Source organism: Diplotaxodon limnothrissa, linkage group LG10, assembly GCF_057381915.1.
Source record: "Diplotaxodon limnothrissa isolate DT_005_m linkage group LG10, D_limnothrissa_male_GT1.1, whole genome shotgun sequence".
NCBI lineage: Eukaryota > Metazoa > Chordata > Actinopteri > Cichliformes > Cichlidae > Diplotaxodon > Diplotaxodon limnothrissa.
Window position 1 is genome coordinate 35,866,635 of NC_140605.1, and position 14,773 is coordinate 35,881,407.

General features: G+C 44.6%; 2 protein-coding genes across 2 annotated transcripts in view; both read left to right on the forward strand.

The window, feature by feature from the left end:
* Positions 1-5,762, forward strand: part of LOC146624895 (alpha-1A adrenergic receptor-like) — a 7,265-nt gene extending 1,503 nt beyond the window's left edge. The window contains exons 2-5 of the mRNA XM_085364775.1: positions 252-503; positions 1,567-1,960; positions 5,228-5,349; positions 5,424-5,762. Coding sequence (XP_085220901.1) covers positions 252-503; positions 1,567-1,960; positions 5,228-5,349; positions 5,424-5,762 — 1,107 coding nt within the window. The remainder of the gene's footprint in view (positions 1-251; positions 504-1,566; positions 1,961-5,227; positions 5,350-5,423) is intronic.
* A 4,375-nt stretch (positions 5,763-10,137) lies between these two features.
* Positions 10,138-10,751, forward strand: LOC146624896 (histone H2A type 1). The gene has a single exon (XM_085364809.1). It carries the CDS (start codon positions 10,154-10,156, stop codon positions 10,526-10,528), a length of 375 nt encoding a protein of 124 aa, XP_085220935.1. The 5' UTR covers positions 10,138-10,153; the 3' UTR covers positions 10,529-10,751.
* Positions 10,752-14,773: the final 4,022 nt, after the last annotated feature.

A 14,773-nucleotide genomic window follows, 5' to 3' on the forward strand; every position in this document is an offset into this window, starting at 1 on the left:
ATGCTGCCCCCTGCAGGTGGCCTCAAGCACTGCATGATGATAGTAAAAGTGTCCGTGTTGAAGAGAACGAAGCGTGTGCAGTTGTCAAAGTATCGGGGACAGCGCCCAGACAGGCTGAGCATACACAGGGATTTAAATCAAGATGCAGGTTATCACTATAACCTCTGACCTCTGAGTTTGGCTGTAAAATGCTGATGTAAAGGTAATCATATCGATTAAACTCTGACCTGAATTGGACTTCCTGTCTGCAGGTTTTGGATTATTGGGTGTTTGGTCGGATCTTCTGCGATATCTGGGCGGCGGTGGACGTCCTGTGCTGCACGGCGTCCATCATGTCCCTCTGCGTCATCTCCATCGACCGCTACATCGGAGTTCGCTACCCACTGCAGTACCCGACTATCGTCACAGAGCGGCGGGCGCTGCTCGCCATGCTGGGTGTCTGGATCCTCGCCATCATCATCTCCATTGGCCCGCTCCTTGGCTGGAAGCAGCCGCCATCACAGGTACGGCAAATTACCCAGCATGCACCACAGACATGAACCCACAGACTGAAAGCATGTCTTAAAAACATGTTCTGTCTCACGTCCAGCAGGGGGCGACTTGCCTGATGTAGAAGGAAATGAGCAGCTTTTATTTCCCCAGTTTTATTGATGAGAAAGATTAAAAACAACAAATCTAAACGACGAGGGTCACATGATCACATCTCAGTATTCATTTATTTATTTTTCTGAGTATTTATATAAAAATATACATCATTCTGTCAAAGCAGCAGCGGAGCCGTCAGAACCAGTTTATATTTCCCTGATTAAAATCACTCAAAAGCATAATGTGTTCATAATGTTTCATCTAAAAACACGAAGCATGTTTAACGTAGCTTCACGCTGTGCAGTCAGCGACGTCCAGTTCACGAACCATCAAATACTTCAGAAGTAACGCAGAGTCGGGGCAGACTCACAATATAAATCATTTTGTTTCACTGAGATTCATTTATCGTGATAACCTGTAAAGACGCGTGACTAACAGCAGCTAACAGCAGCTAACAGCAGCTAACAGCAGCTAACAGCATCCAGCGTGACTGCTGTAGCTAGCTCTTCCCCTGTAATGCTCATTTCCTACATTTCTTGTCTTTAATGCTAAACTGTGTTCGGTCGCTGTGCACATGCCCACAAACTTCACACATCGTTAAGGCTCATCATCTAATCTCATCTCAATTTAGGGGGCGACCGTGGCTCAGGGGGTTGGGAAGCGCATCTGTAACCGGAAGGTCGCCGGTTCGACCAGTAAGAATACATAATGACTGGAGGGATTATTAATCAGGAAAAATCTCGCCCTGTGTTAGCTGGGATAGGCTCCGCCCCTGTGACCCTGACTAACCTGTGATATTTGACATTTTTAAGCGTTTTTCTTTGATTTCTGGATGATTTCGCTGACATTTCTTTTAAAAACACGTGTCTGATGACGTTCTGCTGCCCGTCTCAGAGGCCTCACAGGTGGAGCTCGTGGTGCAGGTGTAGTGTTCAGGTGTGATGTCACGGTTACACATCTGACCTGTGCTTCCTCCTGCAGGACGACACCGTGTGCCTCATCACCGAGGAGCCGTTCTACGCCCTCTTCTCGTCCCTCGGCTCCTTCTACATCCCGCTCGCCATCATCCTCGCCATGTACTGCCGCGTCTACATCGTTGCCAAGCGCACCACCAAGAACCTGGAGGCCGGCATGATGAAGGAGCGTGCGGAGGACTCCAGCGAGCTCACGCTGAGGATCCACTGCAGGAACCAGCAGATCCAGGAGCTGTGCCCCGCCTCCAAGGCCAGCGGGGGCGGGGCCTCGACCGGACGCAGCTCACTCGCCGTCAAACTGCTTAAGTTCTCCCGAGAGAAGAAAGCAGCCAAGACGCTGGGTGTGGTGGTGGGCATGTTCATCCTGTGCTGGCTGCCCTTCTTCCTCGCTCTGCCTATCGGTACGTCTGCACTTCCTCTTCACTCATGCCATCGCAACAACACATGCTCACAGGTGACCTTTAACCCCGTCGGCACCATTATCAAAACGCAGCGTTCAAACACTCGAGCCTTCAGGGTCAGAAGTCAAACCCTGTTAAAACCAACGAAGAAGAAACAAAAACGCGTTTGTGCTTCATTTTGCTCCGACCTGGTTTACGGTCTCTGACAGGTTGCAGCTCCAACAGCGCCACCTTCAGTCTGTTTCAACCTCCCGTCACACTTCCTGTTTTCAGTTTCTGGCTGTAATTTACCTGTGTCAGACTCACCTGCTGTTTTACACATTTTTAAGCCTCCATGTTGGGCTCTCGTTTCAAGAAGTGACCACAGTGAAGTTATCAGCTAATGCTAGTTAGCTCGGTCTACCCCTGGTCTACACACACACACAAACACAGATACCTGCTAATTTTACCACAACCCTGTCTCCGCCTCCTCAGACGCTCTGTTACTACAGTAACGTCACAGCAGCCATGTTATTGGTCACATGATGTCATTAAAAAGGTTCCAACAGCACAAACATGTCCAGAGCTCCAGCTCAGGTGAAGCTAGCAGACAGCTAACAGCCACCTGTCAGTAACAGGTGGCCACGCCCCTAACAATACAAACTTTAAACAGATGAGTAATGAAGCATCCTCTCTGAGAGTGCAGCTCTGAGGTGTCACGCGTTCACAGCGGCGGTGCATATAAGGAGGTCGTCGGGCCTCCGAGCGCCGCGGAGTGGAAGGACTCAGACCTCCTAAAAAGGCTGCTGGAGGAATCCCCGTTGATCCGCCTCAGCTCGGCTGTAACTCTCTCAATAACACTGACTTATCTCAAAGAGCCCGCCAATCACACCGAGCCTTTCCCACAATCCCGCTGACTTCAGGTGACCTCTGGACCGCCATGGGTTTCATTAGAGACAGACAGCGGTGGCTTACTTTGGGCCGTGAGCCTCTGATCCGCTGAGTCTCAGAGAAACAGTTGCAGGATTGGACGAGCCCAATTTAACCCGCCGCTGTTTTCCCGAGACACACGAGCCGTCCACGACTTTGCGCTTTTCTACATCCGTCGAACCTCGTCCGGTTAAATATGGCTCAGTGATGTCTTCATACCGGAGTCACAGCAGAACTTCCTGCTCCTCCTCAGAGCTCAGACTTCTGAGGAGGAGCAGGGAGCTAACCTAACCCTAACCCACCTGTAGATGAAGTCAGTGAATGAATGTGAGCTCTGTTCATAATAATCCTTCTTTGTCTGACATCATGAGTGTTTGGAGACTTGGGCTGATTATTAGAAACTTCATGTTTAACCTGAATACCTGCTGCGGGACCCACGACTGTCAGAGACCGCCGCCCGCTGTGAGCGCTCCCTGGCTCCAAGCTGCTGACCTTCGTCACGCTGCATCAGCTCCGTGCTGAGTCATCATCTGCACTAAATCAGCAGAGGGGGCAACCCCGCCCCTCACAGACGCTGCTGAGCGCGCTCAGAGAGGCTCACAGCGCGGGAGGATGATGCTTCAGCTGGAGCACAGAGACACGTTTATAAACACAGCAGAAACGTGAGATTCTCTGGTTCCTCCTCAGCGCGCTCGCATCCACAACAGGAAACAGCAAAAAGACGCTACGCTTTAATGTGGACAGTGATCAGAAACCAAAGAAGAAGAGTGTCTGGAACCTGAACCATCACCAGACCAGGAGTTTTGCTTCCTGCAGCACAGAGGTGCATCATGGGAAACTGCAACATGTTCTAAACTTCAGTCAGTCGGCTGCAGGATCACCTTACAAGTCTATGTTCAGGGCAAAATAATCCTCCTGCTCAGGAGGCCGCCTCAGCAGCAACAGTCTGGTCCTCTAGAATCCTCTGACACCAGGAGATCACCTCCACCTGAGAGAGGAGGAGGAGTCAGCAAGGCTTTAATGTGTGATCATAAAATAATAAAAACAGACGTGATGTCTGCGCTCTCACTGAACCTCAAACCTGATTTGTCCACAGCTGCCAAGTTTTTACTGGTGTCGGTTTTAAATGGTTCCTAGCTCACACCTGGAGCTCACACCTGCACAGAGACCGATGATCATGTCATTTATAATGAAGCTGATTTAGTTCTCTGACTTGATGAGATGCCAGCATGAACTTAGCCTGTTGTTGAGGTGCAGGTGGAGACGGAGGTGGAGGTGTGGGGGTCGAGAGCTCGTCACTCTTTGGTTTAATTGCAGCCCCAGTTTCACTCGAGTGTTTAGTTTGTGAGGGCTTTGATTGGTCTGCGCTTCAGCCTTCCTCCTCCTCCTCCTCTGATGCAGCTCTGCAGGGCTGTGTTGTGGTGAACGCTGCCCTCTGCTGGTCATAATTCTGTCCTGCAGCTTTTTCTCTACACCACCAGGAACAAAAGTCAAGGTCCTTTCAAAGAAAAACGAGCAGAAGTCAAAATAAAAATTATTTTTATTTAAGGAATAAGAAAATTCCTGCTTCGGTTCATCCTCCTTTCACACAGCTTCAGGTTCTTTATCAGAGTCCATCTTCCTCCTGACGTCTGTCTGAGGGTCTGAACACTGAACTGATGGTTTAACACCTGGATTTTTGTCTGTACACCTGAATCTGGAATAACACGTTTGATCAGCTGACTCTGATCGATTACTCAATTTGGATGGGAAACAAACATCTGCATCCATCTGTACGAATGGTCACACACTTCATTTGTTTAACAAAAAAAGGCTCATAAAGTGTTTAAAATTAGACTTTGTTACCAAATAAGACGGATTAGTGAGACTTTCCTGCTTGAGTGCAGCTAACTAAACAGTGAACAGCCACGTCCTGCTACAGTGGAGTGGACGGGATGTCCTGGTTTAACATGAACTCACTGCTGCAGCACTACAGTGATCCTCCCACACTGATGTTTAGTTTCTGTGTCCTTATTTACCTCTGAGGTATCAGTTCTGTCACTAGTTAGCTAACATGAACTAATGTTAGCCACAACCAACCAATCACATGACATCACGTTTGCACTGATGATGTTTTTAAAACTTTAAACATTTATTTGTTAAACCCAGCGTCACAAACAGACTTGCATCTGTGTGAGTGTCTGAGAGCAGGGCTCATCATGTCCCCTGTAAAGCAAGACAGAAGTGCAGCAGTCTCACCTGAAGCTTTGTGTTTGTTTGTTTGTTTGTTTGTTTGTTTGTTTGTTTGTTTGTTTGTTTGTTTGTTTGTTTGTTTGTTTGTTTGTTTGTTTGTTTGTTTGTTTGTTTGTTTGTGCTCAGGCTCATTCAACAGCAACCTGCGTCCTCCTGAAACCTTCTTCAAAGTCATCTTCTGGTTGGGATACTTCAACAGCTGCTTGAACCCAATCATCTACCCGTGCTACAGCCGCGAGTTTAAACAGGTAACAGTTTAAGCTCCGCCTCCTTGTCCTCCTGCAGGTCCAGCTGACTCCTCCTCTCTGCTTCCTGTCCTCAGGCCTTCATCCGAATCCTGCGCTGCCGCTGGAAGAGGAAGCGTCAGGATTGGCAGGCGTACTACAACTACCGTGGCCATCAGGGCTCCAACAACTCGTCCTTCATGAATGGCAGCCAGCAGACGTTGTCCTCCGTCAGCCCAAGTCCGCTCTGCGTCACATCCAGGCTCCGCCCACTGCCGTGGCCGTCTTCCTCCTCCTCAGACAGAGACCTCCTCCCTGGATCGGTGGCGGAACGAGGACGGCTGAGTCCGCGGCCTACACTGGCTAAAAAAGCCGGGACGGGGCGGAGCATGGGAGTGGGACGAGGGACGTCAATGAACGGGGATGCTTCTGTCTGAGCCGCACAGGAATCTGGAACGCTAGCTGCAGCCTCAGATGTCAACGCCCCTCCCTGCTGTTAACAGGAAGTGGCTTTAAAAACACTGAATGCACAAAACGCTCTTTCCGCCCAGGTGTGACGACCGGACCTGAACATGGGTGGAGCTCCTCACCTGCTACAAACACAATGTTGCGACATGCGGTGGGTTTCTGGCAGTTCACGGCTGTCCACGACACTTAAGACTTCAGCACGAAACCTTTAATGTGAAAATCCAAGCATCCTGCTTCTTTTTTTCATATCAAAACATTAAGATAATAAATCCAAATTTCTCCTAAAACAAAAACTTTGTTTTAATGGAAAAAATGAAAAAAGAAACAGCACAGATGTTAAAAAAGTAAACATTTTATTTATTCACTTATTGACGAGGTATTTATTTTATTCAAATAAATCAAAGTTACAGTTTTTTCTGATTGCTTAAGCACATTTTTTGTAACTATTGGCTAATTTTGCAAAACTCTTCACACAAATAAGAAAACCTGTCACCCAATCATCAAAACATTGTAGTTCTCTTGCAAAAGCAAACACAGCTGGATTAACTCTTCACACCTTCGTAAAAATGGTGTTTCCGTATCAAACAGTACACACAAGCCATCATCTACTAAGCACACAATGCGCCAACTGCACACTGATGGTATGAATACAAAACACATCTGGCTTTTGCTTTCTCTGTGCACAAGGTAGGCTATGTCAGTTTGAGCTCATACTTCTGTCATAGATCCATAAGCATAGAAGGATCCAAACTTCAAGTACTGGTGTTTATTCAAACACATCAAAACAAACACAAGTGTTTATTTCCAAGTATAGGATTATTTGCAGTCGCCATAATGACTATATGGGTTACTTGGTCTGCAGTGAACATGCTTCCTCTGCCCCCAGCATTTTTACATCAATGGTATTGGTGTGTTTCTCATTGGCATACGGCAGTGCTACAAATCTTTGTGCGAAGTGACTGTACTCACCGATTCTCATTTCAAGATGTCCTTATGGTGCTTGCTACAGTGTAGCGGCTCGAGTTAGGCTGGACCCGTTGGCCAGCTACCCTCAGGGTCATTCCACGGTTGATGACATGGTCCACTATTGTAGCTCTGATGTCATCAGCAATTCTATTTCTTACTCTTCCTACCCTTCCTCTCCCCCCTCCTCATCTTCCTCTCCCCCCTCCTCGTCTTCCTCTTGCTCCTCCTTGTCCTTGTCGTCCTCTTCATCCTACTTCTTCACCTCCACGTCCTCTTCCTCGGCCTCCTCTACTTCTCACTCTTTCTGCTCGCTCCATTGTACTCCGCACACACAGCTTACCTGTATTATAGTGCTTAGGCTGATTGCAAAGTGAACTAATTATCTAAGAAAGTTTTGACATGTGAAAGTGTGCCAGACAGTTGGCAGATTAGTGTTAATGATAGCCATACATGTGTATACTTTTGCTAGGAGTGTGTTGGAAATTTGGTAATTGAGTGTTGTGCAGTGAATTGTGCCTACAGTTTTGCAAAGTGTGTGTTACAAAATTGCAAACTGAGTGCAAAGCAGTTTTTGTGCTTTTAGTTTTGCAAACTCAGTGAGTGGTTTTGCTATAAGTCTGAATAGTTTTAGAGATTGTGCTACAGGAATCACAGTTAGGGTTTAAGCATTCAGAAAAAACTGTAAAACATTTAATGCTTATTTAACCCTACTACTTCTTCTTCCTGCTCACAGACCAGCTTAAACGTTCGTTACGCCCCCTGCTGGACTGGACTGAGAATGAGTTTTTCAGGAAAATAACAAAATAAAATACAAACATGAATATTTTGGTTTCTTAAGGAAATTCTAAAACTTCTTAAGAAAATCTTCTTAAAGCTCTTAACGTAATTTTGTTTCACAATTTATCTTTTGTTTGTTTTTAAAGACTTTTATTCTGAAGGTCTCTTAACTCAAAGTCAAAGTAGTTGGTCATAAAGGGCTCTTATTGTGAAGGTCTGACATCACTGATTAGTTAAAGACTTTTATTGTATAAAGCTGCGCCTGGTGGTCGTCTGAGGTACTGCAGCTAAAAACACTAATACTGAAATATTTATTTTAGAACAAAAAGTGTAAAAAGAAAAAAAATCCAAACTTCTTAAAAACAACTTGATTTTTAATCAAAACGTTGAATCTACAATCTTAACATGTTTATTTATGATTATTTGTACTTTATTTATATTTCCATACTTCTGTTGTTGTAATAAGTGACCTCACTGTAAATTAAACTCATTCATCTAATAAATAAAATACTTTTATGGGTTAATTATTATCGATTATCATGTGTTTATTTAACTGCTAATTGATTATTTTTGATGTGTTTCTTTCAAATGGTTTTACATCAAAGCAAAACGTGGTTCGGGCCATTTCATAAAATCCATATGCAATCCGTGTCAGTACAACTCGGCCAATAGCTTGCAGGGAACAGCACAGTGATATTTGCTGATTGGTTAGACCACAACGAAAAACGTGACTTTTCCAGGAAGCTCCGGTGTAACTACAGGGGTCCAACAAAGAATGGCCACGCATCATACTGATGTCTTCGGAAATTTATTTCTCTCTCACTCTTATTGTCTTCAGACACCGTGAAAACTGAAGAAACACAAAGTTTACAACATAAATGTTTTGAGCTTATCAGTCTGTCGCATCTTCAAAAAATAAAAATACAATAACTGAGCCTTACACCGGAGTATCGTTGCACTGGTTTACTGAACCTTTCTTTCAGGGCATGTACAGAACATGAGCATCCATTTTTCTACTGCCTCCTACAGGACACACACTTCTTCCACTTCCTTACACATTAATGTAACACAGAACTAATACTGCCTCTCCTGGCATTACCATTGTAACAACACATTCATTCTGTTTCTTTCAGAAGAATAACAGGAACTTAGGATGTAGGTATCTATGAATAATAACTATTATGTATACTCATATATTTATATAACCACTTATTTCTTGCGATACCACACAGTCTCTCATATCAGTGTCCATAAACAGTCTTGTGCAAGCAGAACAGAAAAATGCAGAATAATGGATATCACAAAAATGTCCTCTCATTACCAGTGTGGAACACGTATGCAACATTATACAAACAATATACATGAAACCATACCGTGTGCGCCTCTTGGACCACATGCAGAATAACATTAACGCTGAGGCTGTAGATGCATCTGTAGCCATGTATCCATGCTAGCTCCACAATGCCATGGTTGTGCTCTCAACCAAACTCTGGTCATGTGACAATTACAAACTTTACAGCACTTTACATATTTAACAAACCCATATTTTGTAATCACATATTTTAGACATGTTTTTTAATTAATGTTACACTTTTATCATCTTATCTTATAAATAAATGAACTAAATTAAGCATGAATCTATCACAGAAACATGAAATAACCAACTTTATTTTAACTGTCTCAGGGACAGTTACATCCGGAAAAAGAACAGCAAAGGATAAATAATGAGCCTGAAATTGAGAAAAGAGGCGTTTATACTCCTGATGAAACCACAGCGAACTGAAACGACCAAACACGTTACTGCGCATGCTCTGTCGGACTTGGAAAGGTCCAGCCAATCGCACGTGAGAGGCAGCGGAGTGATATTAGTATTAGTACGCTTCAAAGTAAAAGAAGAGAAAAGAGCTCAGATATGAATGTTATTTTACTCTTTTACTTAAATAAAAATTCACTGATAAACTGACAAAATATGACACTTCTGTTATTTTACAGGAGGAAATGCTGCTAGGATAAAATCAACATGATGATCGTTGTGGAATATTGTGGCTCACAAACAACTTTATAATTGCAAATTAATTATATTTGTGCATTTTTGTGATTTGTGCTTTAACATTAACTTCTTACAGTTCATGACTGATGGGAGAAAATAAAAACCACCCCGGATTTCTCCTCAGCACTGTGGCCAGGTTCACAGACTCAGTCCTGCTGTAACGACTCTTCACCTCGACCAGCACAGTGAGCTGTTTGCTGTGTCCTGTGGGCTTTGTTCGTTTACACCCTTTGTGGGGTTTTTGTTATTATATATTTTTGTGTTTTTATGTGCAGTTGATTTTCTCCATTTGGATGAACATGGTAAAGTACCTTAGGCTGTAAATACTGATGTGTTTGACGTAGTTTGCCTTAAAATTGTCATCCATATAAAAATGAAATACTTCGTTTTTATTTTGAAAATCACACAACGCAAAAACCAAAGAAACCGCAGTGCTGCTCGTTCCTGATTGGACGATTAGACTTACTCTCAGCCTGACCAATGAGCGAGCAGCAGGTGATTATATAAACGCGTAGTCTCTGCCGGAGTCCATGTTCTCGCGGGAATAGCACGAAGTCAGTTACAAAGATGTCTGGACGCGGAAAGAGCGGAAAAACCAGAGCGAAGGCGAAGTCCCGGTCCTCCCGGGCCGGGCTGCAGTTCCCGGTGGGCCGTGTCCACAGGCTGCTGAGGAAGGGTAACTATGCTCAGCGTGTTGGTGCCGGCGCCCCGGTGTACCTCGCGGCTGTGCTGGAGTATCTGACGGCTGAGATCCTGGAGCTGGCCGGAAACGCCGCCCGCGACAACAAGAAGACCAGGATCATCCCCCGCCACCTGCAGCTGGCCGTCCGCAACGACGAGGAGCTGAACAAGCTGCTGGGCGGAGTGACGATCGCTCAGGGCGGCGTGCTGCCCAACATCCAGGCCGTGCTGCTGCCCAAGAAGACTGAGAAGGCGAAATGAAGCTCCGGGAGAAGCGCGCTGATAATAACGGCTCTTTTAAGGGCCACACACAACATCTGAGAGCAGTACGACCTTAAATGAACTACGGCGGGTCACAGCCCGGACTCACTGGTCCGACCCGCTCTGGGTTAACGTTTCTTCACTTTAATCAACCAAAAGCAGCTGTGACACAAACCTGTGTGTAAGTGTTGAAACCACACAGTGAGCCAGCGGAGCGTCTGTAGCTAACGATCAACTCCTGTGACGGGTCATAAAGGACGCAGTCACACTGCAAAGGCCAGAAGACCCGCGGCTGTTTGTGTTCACATATTTATCTCTAGTCACAATGTTAACACATCAGACACACCCTCGGAGTTCACATCACGCAGGACCTGTCATGGTCCTGTCACATCAACACCGTGGTGAAAAAGGCCCGACAGCGTCTCTACCACCTCAGACGCTTGAGAGACTTCCAACTGCCCTCCAAGGTGCTCAGGAACTTTTACTCGTGCACCATAGAGAGCATCCTGACGGGAAACATCTTAACCTGGTTCGGGAACAGCACCATGCAGGACAGACGAGCTCTACAGAGGGTTGTGCGGTCAGCTGAGCGCACCATCCGCTCCGAGCTCCCTGACCTGCACTCAATCTACAGCAGGCGGTGCTGGACCAAGGCCAGGAAGATGGTGAAGGATCTCAGCCATCCCAACAACAGACTGTTCTCTCTGCTGAGGTCAGGAAAGCGATTCCGCTCCCTGAAGACCAACACAGAGAGACTGAGGAGGAGCTTCTTCCCGCAGGCGATACGGTCTCTCAATCACACCACCACACAGTACTGACCCACACATACGGTTCTTACACACACACTGGACTTTCTGGACTTTGGTTTTGCACAACACTGGTCACTATATTCTTCATTTCCGGTTAATACTTGTACAGCTGCTGTTATTGTGTATATATTTATTTATATTTAGATTTCTTCATACATTCTTATATAGTTCTATATTGTGTATTTTGTTGTACAGTTATTTTATTTTCAACTTTAATTTATATATTTATCTTTATCTTATTCTTCCCAGTTAAATTTACCCTTCATTCTAATTTGTGTTGTACAGTTATTTCATTTTTAACCTTAATTTATATTTTATTCCTTCCTAGTTAAATTTACCCTTTTTAATTTTTCATATTTATTTCCTATCTTATTCATAGCCTTTTCCTTTTTTGTTTTCTTTAGGTCACGAGCAGTTGTCCAAGCATTTCACTACATATCGTACTGTGTATGACTGTGTACGTGACAAATAAAATTTGAATTTGATTTTGATTTGTCTCCATGTTGATCCTGTTGTTTCAATCCTGTGCTGCACATTTGACACTGCTATGATCTGAACGTTTGCTTTAAGATGAGCTCATGTTTATTAAAGTATAGATTCCATATAAGGGAAGGACAACAGGATAAAGACACGCTGTGGAAGAGAAAACTATTAATAACCAGGATGATTCAGTACACAGAGGTCTATGAAGACTTAATAGTGAAGAAGAAACACCCACTGCATCATGGGAATGCCCCAGCAGCCTACACCTAGCACCGTGGACGGTCTGTGACCTGCAATATTTAGGCTCAGTTAACAGCTACAGGTGTGTTTGCTGTATTCCTGCTCTGCTCTTTAGTTTGGGTAAAGATGCTTTCCTCCTCACTCATGTTCCTTCCACGCATCACTGCATGTACGTGGGGCTTTGTTCCACCGCTTGTATCCCATGACTGAAGTGGACACTGACACAGGGACAGTATGCTGGGTCATAGGTCAGTGAGCTTCACCACATGGCTGAAGGTTTGTCTTCCTGTCCCCCTGCAGTGTGAAGGCGCTCAGGTGTGGCAGACCAGCCCTCTGCTCTAGTTTTGGAGGCGTTTGTTTAAAAGAGAAGAAAAATAAAATGATTGATTACAGCAGAATTTACACTGAAGATCCGACGTGTTTGTGCAGCTGATGGATGGGCCAGGCCCTCTAATGTGCTGTGAATCAGACATGATCATGATCTCACTGTTAGCATCATTGCTGTACGAGTTTCGTACACCTGGAGACCCAGCTGGGACTCCACCCCTCACTCTCTCAGGTGTCCTCACCTGTCTGTCATTCGGTCACCTTGTTAACTTCCTGACTGAAGGAGGACGTCAGTCCTCATCTGCTGTGACATGAATTATGGCTGTATCCCAATTCAGGGTCTGCAGCCTTAACGATCCTCATGGGCCGCGTACTCAAAGACCGCTAAGGCCGGAAGTGCGAGGCTTGTGAAATGGGACGGTCTAGCCTCCGTCGCGCTGCCCAGGTTGCCTAGCAACCATGATACTAACAGCTGGAAACGTGTCATACAGCTGTGTTTGACAGAGATGAAGGAGAAAATCTTGTGTTCATTTGTTTGTTTCTACATGAGCTTTGATCATTCTGTGATTAAGCTCAGCTATTGAACGGCGTGTATTTGAAAGTAAAGGCTTTAAAATCAAGTTAGTACAAACGCCACTAACGTCACATGACTTTGCCGACATGTGGCCAACAGTAATGTTTAATGTTCTTCGTTATTAAACATCAATAAGTGACATCATATTCAGTACTTAAAGTTTACTCTTCGGGCGCCCCTCATCTGCCGTTTTTTTTCGGCAAAATTATCCACACCCACGCTATGCATTCTGGGATATGTTGGGCCACGAAGTCTACACCGCCACGTCCTTAAAATTCAGGGAAATGAAGGACGCATTTGAGGGCCGCATTTCGAGCAGCCTTTGAATTGGGACAGCCTTCGTCTGTCGCAGTTACGTAATTAAAATGCGGCCTTTCAGGCTGCAGACCCTGGATTGGGATACAGCTAGGAGTGGGTATCATCACTGATTTCTAGAATCGATTAAATTCCGATTCACAAGGTCCCGAATCGATTCGATCCACGATACGATTTAATTCGATTCGATTTGAATCTGGGAAATTTTGACAGTCAGAAATATAATTCAGATCAGCACATTTACATATTTTTGTATCTATAAAAAGGAAGCTGACACACGCAAGACTTTATCAAAGGTGTGAGCGTCACAGCGAGGCCTTTGTGTCAAAGCAGCTGAAGATAAAACAGAAAAACATGAAGGTTTTCCTGTTCTGGATTTTATAAAAATATTCTGCAGTAGATCAAAAACGAAAGAAAACCATTAATCAGCATATGAACGTTACCTCTGACGTTACAGCGGTTTTATTACAGACACAGCGTTTTGCATTTTGCATAATTTTAAAAAGTCTAAATTTGTTCAGTATTGAACAGCAGAAATTAGGTTTTCTTTTCGGAAGTTAGTAAAAGGAAAAAAAAAACAAAAAAAACAACAAAAAACAGCGGCTGACAGCCTGTAAACAACAGTAGACTTGTGCATAACAAGCAAGCGAATAATGAAGAAAACAGATTTTTAGACGGGAAACTGTTCTTGAAGTACAGAGAGAGCTGTGCATCGTGATGGAAGCAAAACAGCAAAAGTCAGAGTGAGTTCATGACGATGTTTATGTGAAGTTTGGATCTTCTTTTGCTGCTGGTTCAGTCAATGTTGTTTGGAGATAAACTAACAGCTTTAGAATCAGCGCATAAAGGGCGTGAACACAAAGCGCGGACCCGCCAACACATCAGAATCAGCGAGCTGTCGGCTTTCAGCCCCGACTGTGAGAAAGGCGACATTAACTGATTCTGATCCGCGGGTTTAGTCTTTGTGCAGAATCCGTGTTCCTGCTCTCATTGGTGGTTGTTGAAATTTTGTGAGATGTCACCAGAGATTCTGGCATTTCGGGCAAAATAAATTTATATTAAATCGATTCAGGATTTTAATGAATCGATTGTAATCGATAAATCGATTATAAAAACCCAGCCCTAGATACAGCCTTTGTTTACTCATTTTCCATGAGGAAAACTGATTAGCGTTAGTGTCATAATACCATCCATCCATTTCACAGAGCGGGTGGAGGGGCACAGCTGTGACATAATATAAAGCAGATGAACTACACCCACATAACCAGAACTAATAAAGCTCTGCAAAGGGTTTTTGCAGGTGCGACATGAGTTAGCTACCATTAACTTCCGGCCCTTTAAGTCAGGCTCAGACCTCTAAACTACCAAATACATAAAGTCACGGGCGGGACAATCTGTGAAATCTCCTCTTATATTGTAGCTCACCTGTAATTATGTGTTGTTACGTCTGGAGATGAAAACTGGTCATTTCCGCAGCTGAAATATCCGGAAATGCCG